General features: G+C 40.1%; 1 protein-coding gene across 3 annotated transcripts in view; it reads right to left on the bottom strand.

The window, feature by feature from the left end:
• PLS1 (plastin 1) overlaps positions 1-17,964 on the bottom strand; it is an 824,936-nt gene that overhangs the window by 25,383 nt on the left and 781,589 nt on the right. For all 3 annotated transcript variants that reach the window (XM_044071020.1, XM_044071019.1, XM_044071021.1), the window contains one exon: positions 17,084-17,217. In XM_044071020.1, the coding sequence (XP_043926955.1) occupies positions 17,084-17,217 (134 nt within the window). The remainder of the gene's footprint in view (positions 1-17,083; positions 17,218-17,964) is intronic.

The following is a 17,964-nucleotide window of genomic DNA, read 5'->3' as shown; positions in this document are numbered from 1 at the left end:
ACACGAAACCCAGGAATCAAGACATTTATTAACAATGTGATGTCTTTTCTTTTTAAAATTTTATCAGCATTTGACATAGCTTTCCTTTCAAAAAGCAAGTATCTTTTAATTTCGGGTTCCTATTACATGAACGAACTTTTCAAAGTTTGAATGTCATATGGTCGACACCATATGATCGAACTTTGAAAAGTTCGAAGGTTAAATGTAACAGCGCCGTACAGTGCAGAATGGGAGAATTTCCCTTTTCTGCACTGAAGTGTGATCTCAGAGTTGGTATATTTAAGTAGGGGGGTGTGGCGGGTGCAGGGGGGCTTTCTCCCCTGCTTGGAACGTTAAGGTAAGTTTTATTTTTTTTGTTATGTTTTATTATATATTTGAAGTTTCAAACTTCGATCATATGTTGTCGAACATATGGGATTCGAAGTTTTGAAACTTTGAATATATAATATAGACCCTTAATTTCATGGCTATAATTACCATTTGCAGAGATCATTGAGTATAGAAAATAAAGTCTGTCATTTTTTCCACTTCTCCTTCTATTTGCAAATAACTGATAGGTTAAATGGCATACATTTACATTTTTTTGTAAGTTAGGCAACAAGCCAGCTTTTGAGCTTTCTGCCTTCAGCTTCACCAACATGCTTTTCAGCTCTTCTTCATTTCCATGATGATAGGTTCAATATAACATAATTTTATAGCGATTGTTGTGCCTGTTGTTAAGCTTCCCTCTCACTGTTCCAGTTATCTATTGGAATTTGAGTACTAAACTTATTTAAGTTTCCAGTAGCAGTCTCAAAGATGTTTTAAAATGAATCATTTTGCTGCATGATTCTGCATAGGTTCATACAGTTTCATGTTTAAGGAGTAATTTCCTGACTATATACAGCATAGTAAAATTCCACTTCCAAGGAGAAAGCAAATCACCTATACTAGGACAGGAGACAGCAGTGAGCTCTCATGGTAAACTATGATATGACAAGGGAAAACTCCATCCCTCTTCCACAGCTGTATTTCATATTATCTTATCATCAAGCTTACCTTAATAATATCAAAGTTTGTTGCCATATAGCCTGAACAATCTGCTCCCTTCACTCAGTTTGTTCAGGTATCCCATAAAATCAAAGGTTTCTTCTCTCCCCGTGTCCTCTGAATTAATCTGATGACAAGCTTCTGTTAAGTCTTTCATGTCTTCTACCACTGATATCCACCTCCTGCACCTGGCAGAAGTACCAGGGAACTGCTGATTCCATTTTTACATCTCCTTGTTAGTGCTCTCAGTATAATCAGATGACTGTGTTTTTTAAGCTCTATCATGCCTTGTTGAAGCTGCACATTTGATTCTGAGGATATTTTGTCTGTGTTTTCTTCAAGATCATTTCCTCCATCATGACTGTTCCCCAGGTAACAGACTCAGCCAGGCCTCGGGACTTCCCAGATGTGGAACTAAACATTTTTGTTTATTTTAAGTCCACCTTCTCTCTGGCATTCAGCACTGGAAAAAGACTGTGAAACAACCAGAAAATTATTTTTACTATACAGTGTCCATCAGGCATGATGCAAAAAATTCCAAAATGTCAGCCAATTCTGTGGTGTAGATGGACAAAGCCCTGATGACAATCCACTGACCTTGGTATGATTAGCGTCTCAAGGGGTATGAGGGGTTGGCAGAAAGGGATGGGCATGGTCATCCCAGGAATGGAGGGGGGTTATGTGGACACTCACTGCAACAATCACTGGTGGAGGCTGGGGATGTTGCTGTGATGAGAACATAGCCTAAAAAGGAGAAAAGAGTGGCAGACCTGACTGAGCTGCTATGGAGGTGGGGTGATACAACACAAGACCATAGTGCAATGCCTCAGATGCTACCATGTGAGCCACAAAGAAAGAGAGAGTAATAGGTGGGTCATTAAGTTTATAACCTCCCAGCTGATGGTGGATGATATGACCTCTCAAGGATGCGCTTGCATTAGTTGTTTGTGAGGTATACCTCTCAAGTATCCAGATTTTGGAGGATCACCCCAACTCCTTCACAAAGATTTGCTCCATCCCTCTAAAATTTAAAATTGTTTTAGAAGTTCTATGCTAATAGTAACAGTATTTAAAAAGTGTCCATAATTTGGGGTCTTTTCATGACTATTTTTTGCTTTGTCCACTACTCTGGGCATAAAAGTTGAGTACATACAGGAGCATTAGTGAACAAGATATACTTCTAAGCTGCTTGGCTACCTTAAGGATAAAAAAGTGAAGATTTTCCTGACTGATATTAATTCCTTGAAGAATTTATATCTCTGTCTAACTGATTGGAAGTTGGATCATTTAGTTAATGTGCAGTGATTCCCTTTACAAGTGTTAAATCCTCCATCTATTACTAGACATATTTAATTCTGGCAGGGGTGCTGCCCAACAGAGAACATGGTAACATCTCTGCACAACTCCATGGGTACATTAGATTAAGTGGCTGGGTCACTGTAGCAGCTTACATCCAAGGTGCAAGCAGTACTGAAAGACACTGCCATGATACAGACAGCCAATCATAATCATGAAGTCATATTAAAAGAACTCTCAGACACTGGTCATGAGGAATAAGGTGCTCCATATGTAAAAGCAAATCATCAACTCACACTCACCACAGATCACAGACCTCTGTCCAAAATCCCCCAAAAAAGTGATATATAAAGCTGGATAATCTAGAAAACTGAAGTTGCCAGAATAATTTGTATTTCTTAGACCTGCCAGAGGGGTAAGGAAGGCAGGGACCTTGTTGAGATTTTGTGGCTGGAGATTAAAATGACACTCCAGCTTACCAGCTTCCCATCCTGGAAAGGGTCCATCAAGTTGCAACAAGAACACCATGGAGCCTTAGCCGCACCACCTAATTATTAGATTTCTTGATTTTAATGACAGGGAACTTACATTAAGGAAAGGTAGAGAGCCTGGACAAGCTTTTATTATAGCTGGTGCTGCTGTTAAACTAACACTCTGTTTATTAAATGGAAAACAATCATCACAGTTATGAGATGGGTGCAAAATATATGATTAGGTGTCAGCTGCAGTTCCATGTACCTCTGCATATGCATGGAGACAACCAACATTTTGTTTTTGACAGCTCAGAGGAGGCACATTCTTTTTTGGATAATTTAATGCATGAAAAAAATGAAGGCATTTTGGGGACAGAACTGGAGATGTGAGACAAGAGAAGGGATGAATAAAACCATGACCAGTCTCCTGTCAATCAATCAGTGGAGAAAAGACACAAAATAACTTCTCAAGCTGGAACAGTAACACATGAGATTAATAAAGGGAGCCGGCAGAGTCAGCAGGTTTATCCATCTTTAGCATTAATCTACAGATGTGTCTCTTTGGAGAGAGTGGAGGACAGTTCCATGCTGTCCTTGACCTTAGACCCTTCCATCCCAGACGTGTAAACATTTCAGAGACAAAAATGCTGCTTCTCCCATGTAGGCAGAGGCAACTGGCAGAAAAGTGTTTAAACTAACATGTCTGGCTTCAGTGTTACCAGTAGTGGAAATGCATTCTCTTTCTTGGACTACTGTTTTAACACAGCTCCACAGAGTCAGGCAACCAGCCAGTCAGCTATCTTCTTCTGTGCAATCCAAGGAATCTGCTGCATTCTGCTAAACACAAGAACAATTTTATACTGTATTTTGTACTTTTAAACTGTATTTTTGCTATATTGCTGATTTTTTAAAACTGTTCTTGCTGATTTGTTGTACTTTTTTGTCTGCTGTAACATAGACTAGATTTGGATCTGCTAAATCTGGCTCTGTCAAATTTTGATGTGAACCAGGCTATCTTTTGTTGGACCAGGCCGCCCTGCACCCTTGTGGCAGCAGACTACAGTTAGGACTCATCTGATTGAAAACTGCTGACACAGGGCTCAATTTTGAGCTTTTATATGGTTAAATGGTTTATTTCAGTGTGCTCACTGTTGCTACTTAAGCCCAGCGTCTGCGCAGGTTTACCCTTGTTTTAACACAGCTCCACAGAATTAGGCAAGCAGCCACTGCTCTGCTGTATTCATCTGTTTATGTGTAGCGCACCACCATGCACCATCGTGCACTACCATGCAGTGGAGGCAACCATCGGAGGTTATAAACATAAAAACGTTAGTAAATACATTTCCCCTTAATAGCTGCCTGTTATCTAGCTGAGAAGTCCTTAAATTGCACTTAGGTGCTCAGAGAGCACCTCAGCTGCACTTTTGCCCCTTAAACAGTCCCAAAACCACCAAATCTATAATAGTTGCATACCATTTAGAGAACCTCCACTAGTATAGGCCCTTTATAGAGCACCCCATTAGTACAGACCCCACTTATAGCACCCAGTTATACCACATCCTTCCATTTCCTCTCCTCACTGCGAAAACAGGATTTAACCTAGCATTATGAATGGTCAGTTTCCCTCCATTTCTCCTACCAGCCTGATTGACATGGGTATCCTGTGGCAGTGTAGCAAAAGCCCCGTGTACACTGACAACCCTCTACTCCTAAATCACCCAAGTACAATTTCTGAGAGATGCAGCTACACTAAGAATCTGGAATCCTTGTTCTCTCATGCACAGAACAGTAAACACCTCATAGGTTGTCAGCTCACATACTACACCTCCTATGCAAACCATGCACTCAGCACATAAACCATCATACATGGAGGTACTCACCAAAACTCTACCTAAACACCAGACACCTTCCAAACATACACATGCTACACCTAATGCAGCACCTACAGCACTCAGTACACATAAAAACACAAGCATCAATGTTTTACCAAATAAGCCCCTAAGGCAAACCAGATCTAAAACAAATTTCTTAGTTATAGGTGACTCAATTGTGAAACACACAGATGTCCCACTCACCAGGTTGGACAAGGAGAAGGTTACGGTCAGCTGTCTATCGGGTGCCAGGATCCAGCAGATCACACATGCACTCAAATATCTCAACAACAAGTACTGTTATGACTCCATCATAGTTCCTGTTGGTGTGAATGACTTGAGACGTACCTCACTGGACTATATGAAGAGAGACATGACTGAGTTCTCTGAAAATGTGTACCAGGCAGGTACAGGCTGCCTGTATCAGGCTGTGGCTGATTAAGTTTGCTGACTGCTGCAAATTAGGTGCAATCAATGAATCCCCAAATGATGTCAATATACTTCAAGAGGGACTTACACAAACCACTGATTGGTGCCAAAGCCATGGACTCAAACTGAATGCTAAAAAACGCATTATCATCCCCTTCTGTAAAACTGATATCCATGCAGACTATCATATAAATAATAATATCCTAAGTAACAACTCAGTAGTGAGTTACTTGGGAATGGAAGCTGACTGTAGCCTAAACTCTGACCACCATGTGTCCACTGTGCTAAGGAAAGCATTCTAAATCACACACCTCATTATAAAGGCATGGCCTCAAGAGCGAAATAGGTCATAACTTCTCTGTACTCAACCCTCATCAGGCCAGTAATTGAGTACAATGCTCCCTTTGCTATGTGCCTTACTGGGCACTTGCAGTAACTTGAGAGATCTCAGAGATTTCTAACCAAGAAAATTCAGGGTATCCAGCATGTCATACACTAACAGACTGAAGTCACTGTTACTGTACTTAGTAGCATACAAACTACTTAGAGGAGACTTGTGCCTGGCCTAAAAAACAATCTCGGATCCAAACCTAATGGAAATGTTGCACATCCGCAAGTAAAATGGGACAAGAGTCACCCACTCCAGAGACCTTAACCTGGCCTGCGACATAACTAGGACCTGCTGAAGAGACAGAAATGTCTCTCAAAGGTTTCACTCCTCTGGAATAGGCTACCAGTTCACATCAAACAGAGCCCCTCTAAGACCCTGTTTAAGCATAGCCTGGATGACTGCATGGAAAACCATAAATTCCTGCCGGGGATTTCAACTATGACACTCCTAGATATGGGCAGTCCTTGCTAACTAAGATCTCAAGTTTTGGCAAGATCCTTTATATTGGGTTTCTCTAGTATTATATTGGGTACACAAAGCTAGGTTTATAAAGACGTTCGGGTCAATAGCCCAGTAACCACCTATGAATATTTAAGAAGGATACAATGGTAACACAGAAAAGTGTTAATTTTGATGTTAACAAATCTAGACTTTTAATTATAATGCCTTTGTCTCGAGCAATGTTAAATGCTTTCCCTTTTTTTTTTTTTTTTAGGAATCACTAATTTCTCTAATTTCTATGTTACCTTACTCCACATAGGGTTTGCACAAGCATTCAGTTGGCATTCTTCTCTTTCTTTTTCCCTGTTGCTGTGCTGTTTGCTAACAAGAAGACTATTTTCTATTTATTCCTGCTCAAATAGTAAGTACACGGTTAAGGGTGGGTACTTATTAGATCAATGAAAATGCTAAAGATCAAACTGCTTAGTAATTGAAAATGCCGTCCTTCAAAAGAGGTATTGTGGGGAGCTGCACCCCCCACACCACCCACTAATTATATATACCAACTCCGAGATCACACTACAGTGAGGAAAGGGCAAATTTTCCGATCTTCATTGTACCGTGATCTCACAATAGCAATTCCGAAGAACAGCATTTTTGATTTGTAAGCCATTCGATCTTTAGTGTTTTCATTGATCTAATAAGGACCCTTAAGGGTTAGAGTTTCAATGTGTTTGTTTAGTTGTTGTTTTTTGTATTTCACAAAGTAATTTGTTTACTAGCTAAGTAGTCCTTTCTTTGTGCTTTTTCTTTTTTCAGACAGCAAACCTAGTGGAAGGAGCAATGCCCCACATGAAAGATTCATAAGTACACAGCATGGTAATGGTTAGATGAGATATTTACATCTTCCTTCAAGGAATGTGAGAGGTATTGCAACTAAAATTAAATGGAGCATGTGCTTTTCTTTTACAAAAGGCTGTGACGACAAGTAAAAAGAAAAAACAGCACACTCAGCATTGGGTGTGTATCACTGTTGAAAGTCTAGCATATTCGTGATATAAACACAGATGCACAATGCCCTATATATACCCTTGAAATGGCACAGCCTCAGAGAAATTCTGCCACATTTGATGCAGACAGCAGATGGCATTAAGGCAGCTGCAGCTTTTATCAGAGACTCTACATGAACCAACATTCCTGATGTCTGGAGCAAGCCAATGATGTACGCAAACCCTCGCCTTTAGATGGTTCTTCTATCTATCAAGTACCCCTATCATAAGCATGCTGTTCTCCTCTCTTAGGTGTAGAATCCAGAAGGACCAGACAGTGGATGCTGGAGCTGCCCCATCCTGTTATGACATGTGTGGGATTACCCTACAGTTAACTGTTGTTTCGGATGAGCTTCAGCTGATTAATGCCTGGAAAATCTGCTGCACCACATATAACATATAATGTTAGTGACTTGGGGATTACCTTAGAGAAAAATGTGGAGCAAAGGCTCATCTAATGTTAAACAAAACCATAATGAAAAGCTATCAAAAGGAGTAGGGTCTTATGTGAGGTATGGATATATTTCAAAAAAGCATTTAACAGTATCCTACACTCATGAATAATGGAATGGTTTCAAAAGGATAAAATATACCCAACATTGATCAATTACACTGCAGGGACTACAAAACAATGGCAAACCACTTTACTGATAAGTCATTATAAAGAGCAAATACTGTCCAGGGGATAAAAATTCAAAAGAGGATATTTTAGGGTGATTCTTTGTCACCAAAGTTGTGCTGCCTTGCACTTAATCCATTAAGATATTTTTTTTAATAGACTAGTTTGAGGGTTACAGCTTAACTTCCAGAAACCTACATTGTTCAAAGACATCTCATCTACTTTTTATGGATGATTTAAAATTTTATAGCACATTGGAAGAGTATCAGAAAGGACAACTAACAAATGGTTTCAATTTTTTCAGATGTTATAATAAATGCATTTGGGCTTGATAAATATGCAAAAGCAACTTGCAGGAAAACTGTAGCGCCAAGAAAATATAAACCTCAGACAAGAATGTGATATAAAGGATCTTGAATGGTAGGATGTGTATAAATATTTAGGAATAGATAAATGGAGATCAATAAAACAGATGCAATCCATCAAATCTTAGTAGGGAATACTTTGTAAGACTAAAGCTAACCTTAAATCTGCCGTGGCATCTAGGAACAAAGTTTAAGCTATAAATTGGCTTGATATTCCAGTTCTGATGAATAGCTTTGATGTAATTGACTGGCCGCAAACAGCACTGAATCAGATGGATAAGAAAACAAGAAAAATGCTTCACACTTATCAAATAATAAATAAAACTATTGTGCAGCGAGATTACATATCCCTCATTCTGATGAGGAATGGATTATGGACCTTGAAATAGACTATACGTACAGGTCTGCAAATGTGGGACTACATAAATATTTATTGAATCGTCAGATCCAAACATAGTGAAAGTTCTGAAGTATGAAGAAAAGAAGACTAAGGCGATATCTTTGTTTAGTTTGGCAGAAGCATTTGGGAACAGAGTGGGCATGGAAATCAAACCAGAAGTAGACATGAATCAGACCACAACAGAAAATGATAAAAGAGAGAGTGTATAAAGAAAAGGAGCAGAAGAGAAGAGAAGGAAAAAGAACAAATGACTCAAACTTCAAACTGACCAAGAAAAATGTACAATATCAAGTCCGCTGCAACCAATCACTTTACTGTAAAGTACGCAAAACAACAAAATAAATATTACACACAAAAAATAAATCACCAATTATGTGTTTTCATCCCTGGAAGTAATATACTGGAACTTCTTCCGAAACAACCCAACATCATTTCCTTTCTTGTTATATAATGCTTTTCACATCTCCCACTTTACATATTTAAAGAGATACAATTCCTATGACTGTAAAAATTGTTTTTTTAACACTAACTAATGTATAAACTAAAACCTTTGTATCCTACATTACATTAACATACTAAGATGCTAAGTTATTGCATAAATAAATAAATGCATAAATACATAAATAAATAAATAAATAAACCTTTATATAAAACAATTAATTAAAAAACAATCAATTAAAAAGACAATGACTTCAACTTTAACTCACTAGCAATAAAGGTAGTTTAATTTAGACCAAATTCATCTGTGACATTAGTTTGTAATTGCCATGATAGTTGCTTACTTTCTAAAACATCCTTCAAAGGATCTTCCTTCTGCTCTACATTAATACTGTCCACTACATAAATAAGAAAAAGATGACCCTAGTAAATGCAATTATGTGTATACAACGCATTATGCTGGCCCTTTTTACCAGCATCATACATAAGTTGTTAAATCCTTTCTCTTAACATCCTTTCCATCTTGCCAATATAAGAACTGGGCAACCAGAACACTGTGCCACCTAGAAAAAATATTCATGGCAATAGAACAAAACAAAACCTTTGAAGTATAATACCAGTGATGTAATCTGTGAATGTGAATATGACGTTGAAGTGAACAATTTATCTAACCATTTTTATCCAGTAGATGTGATAGAATTATTTTTGATATTAATCAATCTATATATGAATTATCCTATAAAGATTTATTATAAGCTATGCAAAAAATTACTGTAACATTACAAGGATTTCAGTTACTTACTGTACAAATGCTCTATTTAAATCGGTGATATGACAGCATTGGTTGATTAATGGTGATTTTTTTTAGTCATGTTGAACACAATTATCATTTTATATATCAATGGCAAAAGTCTTGGAGAACATTTTACATGGTGTAAGAAAACATCACAGGTTACCTTCACACTGACATTTATTGGCTATACACTGCATGGGTGCTTTTTGTATGGTAACTGCACATATTGCAAATATAGCTGTCATACTAAACATTTTACTACAATCAATACAAGTAAAATATATGCTATTAAATCACTTGTTACTTGTTGAACAAGTTGAGTTTTTTATATGGCGATAGGCTCTTGTGGTGCTTTCTATGCGGAGCAAACTGTCTAGAGAGTGGAAGGATAGAACTGCGGTTCAACATAGTGACATAAAAGCACTATACAAATATTTACCAGCACAAACTACTGCCGCATTTACTTTTCTAGGAACTGATAGGATTTCAGCAGTAAGTTTTTCTCAGCTACAACAACATGATAGGATGGATAAACTTCAAAAGAAATGGATAATAATGTTAGGGATTATATTTAAACCAGGATTAAGTGATAATGTTTAGAATTACTACTTTAGCTTACCATTATTAGATGGTGTTACATAATGAATTTGATATATATGTAACAAATTTGATATATATATTTATATATATATATATATATATATATATATACATACATATATATACATAAAAATATATATATATATATATATATATATATATATATATATATATATATGGGTCTACCTGAAAACGCCGAAAGTCCACAATGCCGACAACAAGAACACCGACACCAGAAGATCGACAACGGAGAAGACTGAAAGTTGAGAATCCCGACGCTGAGAACACCGACATGTTAAGGTAAGTGTGCGAGAGGGACAGACGTTAGGGTCAGGGTGTGGGTAAGGTAAGTGTGTGATAGTGACGGACGTTAAGGTAGAGTGCGGGTCAGGTAAGTGTGCGATAGTGACGGACTTTAGATTTAGGGGCGGGTTAAGTGAGTTAGGGTTAGGGTGCAGGTAAGGTAAGTTTGCGATAGTGACGTACTTGAGGGTTAAGGGAGGATTAAGTGAGTTAGAGTTAGGGTGCGGGTAAGGTAAGTGTGAGATAGTGACAGACTTAAGGGTTAAGGGCGGATTAAGTGAGTTAGGGTTAGGGTGCGGGTAAGGTAAGTGTGCAACATTGACGGACCTTTGGGTTAGGGTTTGGGTTAAGGTTAGTGCATAGATAGGTGTGTATGTAAGGTTTAGTGTAGGTTTGAAAGGTTTTTGGTGTGCTTGTGTTTTGTGTATGTTTTTTGGGAAAGGTATTTGTTGTGTTGATTGTCGTGATTGTGGTTTGTCGGGCATGTGAAGGTTCGTGTTTTTGAACTTTCGGTTTTGTCGTGTCGGTTATTTCGTTGTCTGTGTTTTGGCGTGTCGGTGTTATCGGGTAGACGTACATATATATATATATATATATATATATATATATATATATATATATATATATATATATATATGTGTGTGTGTGTGTGTGTGTGTGTGTGTGTGTGTGTGTATGTGTGTGTGTGTGTGTATATATCATACAGGGGTGTACTGACAAATGAAAAAATGATGATTTTCTTCATATGATTTACTTGAATGCTATTTGGAGAAGAAAGTAAGTCACTGAAGATAACTTTTTGCAGGAAATCTTGGAGGTTATTGATAGCCTTAGTGGTGGGAAAATGCCTAGGCCTGATGATAGTCCATTTAAGGCCTTCAAAAAATAGCCTAGCACAACAGCTGCTTTCAGCTAGTAACCATTTGATATTCTAGAACTTTTAAGTCTTAGTCCCAGAACAGCAGGACTGAATGAGGGAAAATGCAGACATAGTAAGTCCATTATTGCAAATTCTAAGGCTATTCCCTTTTTTCTGAGGTATGCAGATTTGAAGTTGGTTTATATAAATTTGGGGCTGTGGAGATCTCGCTGCTCAAATTTTCTTGCCCCCTGCTAAAAAATAACTTTAAAAGAAAACAGTGATATTCAAGATTTGTTGCACCCCAGTATTTTCTAGTAATTCCAGGACTCCCACTAATGAGTCCCACACTTACAATAGGAAGCCACTCCAGTTATTTCATAATACAGAAGTCTCAGGTCAGCTTCCATAGCCAGCATGGTTGCAGCTATTGTACTCTTTCCAAAAGGTGACAAAGACACAAATCATTCCATCAGTTACAGATCTGTTTCACTCTTCCATACTGACATCAAGACATCTACAAAACAGTTAACTAGGAGACCTCAAAATATTGTACAGAAGATTATGCATCCCATTCAATATAAGGTCATCAAACATAATGCTGGGGCCATGAGCGGGTAAGATTATGGCTTAGTGAAATGCCACTACTTATTTTACTTGTGTTAGTTTTATGGGGTAGAGCACTTATTTCCATGGCCATTTTTCAGACTCAGACCATTATCAATGTCTGGTTAAGTGACTTGCTCAGAGTCACACAGTTAGACAATGGAGACTGAGGGAATCAAACCTTGTATCACTGAAAATGGGGACACAGCTCATTAACTGCTCCTTAATCCTCTAAGCCAACTGACAGACATTACAAAAATGTAGCTCATTCCAGAGCCGACACTTAGATTGGGATATCATAAAACTTTTGATTTGATGAACTGGGAGCTGATCTGAAAAGTGCGACACAAATATGGTTTTGTCCTAAAATTTGGGAGGGGAACAGAATCTTGAATAACAAATTGATGGAACAGGTGTGCATTAACAGAGAATTGTGCATACCTTTCGATTTAAGAAGGACAGTAAGGCAAGGCTTCTCATTGCCCATTTACCTGTTCATACATACAGTAGGAAGTGCTGTGGCCCATCTAGGTACCTACAGTGGGAAGTGTTGCAGCCTATCTAGGTATCTACAGTGGGAAGTGTTGCAGCCAATCTAGGTACCTACAGTGGGAAGTGTTGCAGCCTATCTAGGTATCTACAGTGGGAAGTGTTGCAGCCAATCTAGGTACCTACAGTGGGAAGTGTTGCAGCCCTACTAGGTCACTGCAGTGGGAAGTGTTGCAGCCAATCTAGGTACCTACAGTGGGAAGTGTTGCAGCCCATCTAGATACCTACAGTGGGAAGTGTTGCAGCCCATCTAGGTATATACATTGGGAAGTGTTGCAGCCCATCTAGGTACATACAGTGGGAAGCGTTGCAGCCCATCTAGGTACTTACAGTGGGAAGTGTTGCAGCCCATCTAGGCATGTACAGTGGGAAGTATTGCGGCCCATCGAGGTACATACAGTGGGAAGTGTTGTGGCCCATCTAGATACCTACAGTGGGAAGTGTTGCAGCCCATCTAAGCATGTACAGTGGGAAGTATTGCGGCCCATCGAGGTACATACAGTGGGAAGTGTTGTGTCCCATCTAGATACCTACAGTGGGAAGTGTTGCAGCCCTACTAGGTCACTGCAGTGGGAAGTGCTGCAGCCCATCCAGGTACTTACAGTGGGAAGCTGCAGCCCATCCAGGTACCTACAGTGGGAAGTGTTGCAGTCCATCTAGGTATCTGCAGTGGGAAGTGTTGCGGCCCATCTAGGTACATACAGTGGGAAGTGTTACAGCCCATCTAGGTATCTACAGTGGGAAGTGTTGCAGCCCATCTAGATATGTTCAGTGAGAAGTGTTGCAACCTATCTAGGTACCTACAGTGGGAAGTGTTGCAGCCCATCTAGGTACCTACAGTGGGAAGTGTTGCAGCCTATCTAGGTATCTACAGTGGGAAGTGTTGCAGCCAATCTAGGTACCTACAGTGGGAAGTGTTGCAGCCCTACTAGGTCACTGCAGTGGGAAGTGTTGCAGCCAATCTAGGTACCTACAGTGGCATCTAGGTACATACAGTGGGAAGCGTTGCAGCCCATCTAGGTACTTACAGTGGGAAGTGTTGCAGCCCATCTAGGTATCTACAGTGGGAAGTGTTGCGGCCCATCTAGGTACCTACAGTGGGAAGTGTTGCCGTTCATCTAGGTACCTACAGTGGAAAGTGTTGCAGCCCATCTAAGTACCTACAGTAGGAAGTGTTGCAGCCCATCTAGGTATCTACAGTGGGAAGTGGTGCGGTCCATCTAGGTATATACAGTGGGAAGTGTTGCAGACCATCTAGGTATGTACAGTGGGAAGTATTGCAGCCCATCTACATCACTACAGTGGGAAGTGTTGTAGGCTATCTAGGTATTTACAGTGGGAAGTATTGCAGCCCATCTACGTCACTACAGTGGGATGTGTTGCAGGCCATCTAGGTACCTACAATGGGAAGTGTTGCAGCCCATCTAGGTCACTACAGTGGGAAGTGTTACAGCCCATCAAGGTACGTACAGTGGGAAGTGTTGCGGCCCATCTAGGTACCTACAGTGGGAAGTGTTGCAGCCCATCTAGGTATGTACAATGGGAAGTGTTGCAGTCCATCTAGGTACCTACATTGGGAAGTGTTGCAGCCCATCTAGGTATGTACATTGGGAAGTGTTGCAGTCCATCTAGGTACCTACAGTGGGAATTGTTGCAGCCCATCTAGGTATGTACAGTGGGAAGTGTTGCGGCCCATCTAGGTACCTACATTGGCAAGTGTTGCACCCCATCTAGGTACCTACAGTGGGAAGTGTTGCGGCCCATCTAGGTACCTACAGTGGCAAGTGTTGCAGCCCATCTACGTACCTACAGTGGGAAGTGCTGTGGCTCATCAAGGCAAGGCTGCTCACTGCCCATCTACCTGTTCATAAGTACAGTGAGAAGTGCTGCAGCCCATCAAGGTACTTACAGTGGGGAGTGTTGCGGCCCATCTAGGTACCTACAGTGGGAAGTGTTGTGGCCTATCTAGGTACCTACAGTGAGAAATGTTGCAGCCCATCTAGGTACATACAGTCGGAAGTGTTGCAGCCCATCTAGGTATGTACACTGGGAAGCATTGCAGCCCATCTATGTCACTACAGTGAGAAGTGTTGCGACCTATCTAGGTACCTACAGTGGGAAGTGTTGCCGCTCCTCTAGGTTCCTACAGTGGGAAGTGCTGCAGCCCATCTAGGTACCTACAGTAGGAAGTGTTGCAACCCATCTAGGTATCTACAGTGGGAAGTGTTGCAGCCCATCTAAGTACATACAGTGGGAAGTGTTGCAACCCATCTAGGTATGTACAGTGGGAAGCATTGCAGCCCACCTACGTCACTACAGAGGGAAGTGTTGCAGGCCATCTAGTTACCTACAATGGGAAGTGTTGCAGCCCATCTAGGTCACTACAGTGGGAAGTGTTACAGCCTATCAAGGTTCGTACAGTGGGAAGTGATGCGGCCCATCTAGGTACCTACAGTGGGAAGTGTTGCAGCCCATCTAAGTATGTACAGTGGGAAGTGTTATGGCCCATCTAGGTACCTTCAGTGGGAAGTGTTGCACCCCATCTAGGTACCTACAGTGGGAAGTATTGCGACCCATCTAGGTACCTACAGTGGGAAGTGTTGCACCCCATCTGGGTACCTACAGTGGGAAGTGTTGCAGCCCATCTAGGTACCTACAGTGGGAAGTGTTGAGGCTCATCAGGGCAAGGCTGCTCACTGCCCATCTACATCTTTATAAGTACAGTGGGAAGTGCTGCAGCCAATCAAGGTACTTACAGTGGGAAGTGTTGTGGCCCATCTAACTACCTACAGTGGGATGTGTTGCGGCCTATCTAGGTACCTACAGTGAGAAATGTTGCGGCCCATCTAGGCAGATACAGTCGGAAGTGTTGCAGCCCATCTCAGTACCAACAGTGGGAAGTGTTGTGGCCCATATAGGTACATACAGTGGGAAGTGTTGCTCCCCATCTAGGTACCTACAGTGGGAAGTGTTGCAGCCCATCTAGGTACCTACAATGGGAAGTGTTGTGGCTCATCAAGGCAAGGCTGCTCACTGCCCATCTACCTGTTAATATGTACAGTGGGAAGTGCTGCGGCCCATCAAGGTACATTCAGTGGGAAGTGTTGCAGCCCATCTAGGTGCCTACAGTGGGAAGTGTTGCGGCCTCTCTAGGAACACCTACAATCACCATTAGCAAACCCTTTGGTAATATGTAAAGTGTTTTATCAAGTTGTACTGTTGACAAGGGCATCCTTTGGATAACTATACTAAATCAAGGTTATCCAGGAGCTGTTGACTTCTCTACAAACATTTGCTAGGCTATCATAGCCTTCGGTTAGTTGTAGGAAATCTTGATAGAGTCTGGCATGCCAAAGATTAATGTGAAAGTTAGAATCTTTTTTCCCCTAATGTTACACTAAATAAAAGTAATTAGACAATATTTTATGCACCTTCATACTACTTTTAAAGAAAACATTGTGCTTCTTTATAAAGAAACTGAAAGTAGATCACAGCAACGGATGCAGCTGTACCTCCTTTTTCTAATGCAAAATTGGCAGTTTATAAATAAATTGCCTTAATAAAGCTTTTCTACCTTTCATTTTTTGTCAATTACCTACGTGGCCAAAAAAAATCTAAAAAAAAAATGATAACTTTCTCTGGGAATTCATGTCCCAAAGCTTAGCAAAAAAAATAAATACTTGCCTGCCTAATACTTTAATCGGGAGATGGTTCCCCAATCTGTATGCATATGTCTTTGAATTGTATTTCTCTTCTCTGTTACAGAGTTGGTTAGGGCCTTTTCTGATATGTTTATACCATGAAGCCATTCTAATCCATGGTGCCATGGAAGGGAAAGGAACTTTAGAATTATGGTATCCTTTAATGACTAAGTAAAACATTCTGTTACCATTAGAAATCTAGTTATAGGGGATGGGACACATAAGGACCGAGTCAGGGACTTGTCAGTTGTCAAAACTGAGTGGATTGTGTGGAACTAGTCTATGTCACAAATTATTCATATCCCCTCACATGTAACCTTTTCTGATATGTCAGGGTGCAAGGATACAAGAAGTTAGGATGCAAAGACACACCGTTATGAAAGTATCTGCAATTGCAAATTATTTTCCATGAGGCAGACTGGCCACCAACCCACCCAAGTTGCTGCCCTCACAGAATGGTATTACTTAGGGGATAAGACCTCTATCACACTTCTTCAGGCCTGGGCTTAAGTGCTTATCACTGTTTGTGTGGAGATGTGCTTGTTGTACCAAAGTCTGTGATGGTTTCTTGAGGATACTCACTTTCCCCATACCTCTAAAAAATGTGCTGGTCAATTAGCTACATTAAAGTGCCTATATTTTGTTGTATTTATCTATTTATTGCTTTCTTCCTTCACAATCAATAGAATCTTGTGAGATGCATAAATACACACACACACAAAGTCACACACAAATAATGCCTGTTTCCCTGCCTGCTGGCTATATGACAATATCTTACTGTTTTGTATAGGGCTTGTGGTATATTTTCAAAAGTAAAAGTGTTCATTTGAAAAAGTAGTTAATTTGTTTCATTACATAAAAATTGTCTTACCTTCTCATGAGCTGCCATACCAAAGCTAAAGTAAGTGTGCGAATACCATTGTTCAGATCCTGTCCTGCAATTCCAACAAGGGAGAATTTGGCTTTTGTCTTTCCCAATTCAACAGCATAGTTGCAATTCTCTATCTGCAAAGCAAAATAAATGTAAAAATTTATATGTGAACATGTGTGTGTGTGTGTGTGTGTGTGTGTGTGTGTGTGTGTGTGTGTGTGTGCGTGCATGCACACACCTATAAATCAACATCAAGTTGTAAAAAAAAAAAAAAATACATAAATGCATGACAATATGTGCACAAAGGAATTTTTAGCTGCTGTCCTTGTTTTGAATTATTTTATTTATTTATTTATTTTCCTTTGTTGACCCAGTTAGTCCCAATAGGCTAGTAGCCTATTTTCAAGGAAGACCTGAGGTGGTATGTATACTACTAGGGGAAATTTGGCCAGGGCATCGGGAAACTTCCTCTACTCTTTTTGATAGGTGCTGTGGAATATTTTACATCCACCTGAGCCACCACCACTCTAGCAGATGGGGCCTCATTTTAAAGTCTCACCCAAAGGATGACACACTCAGGAGTGCAGCACCTCCTTATGCTGCACTGCAGTGTCAGCCAGTCAGTCTTACTGGTGTGAGAATAGAACCCACAGCCTTCTGCACTTAGTGTGTTACCTGTTACCCAACTGAGTAGTGAAGCTAGAATTTGATGCCAAAGATATTAGTGAGGGATGTTAGCCATAGCAAGAATGTACTTTGTCAGGAAAACATTGACCAAATATACTAACATATCTAGCAAGCCAAAGTCCAGTTCTCTTAATGAAATAAACACAAAAACATAAAATGCTGATGTCCCCTCAAAAAAAAAAAAAAAAAAAAAA

Source organism: Protopterus annectens, chromosome 5.part0 (genome assembly GCF_019279795.1).
Source record: "Protopterus annectens isolate FY-2018-M chromosome 5.part0, PAN1.0, whole genome shotgun sequence".
Lineage (NCBI taxonomy): Eukaryota > Metazoa > Chordata > Ceratodontiformes > Protopteridae > Protopterus > Protopterus annectens.
This window is presented reverse-complemented; position numbering and strand designations above follow the sequence as displayed.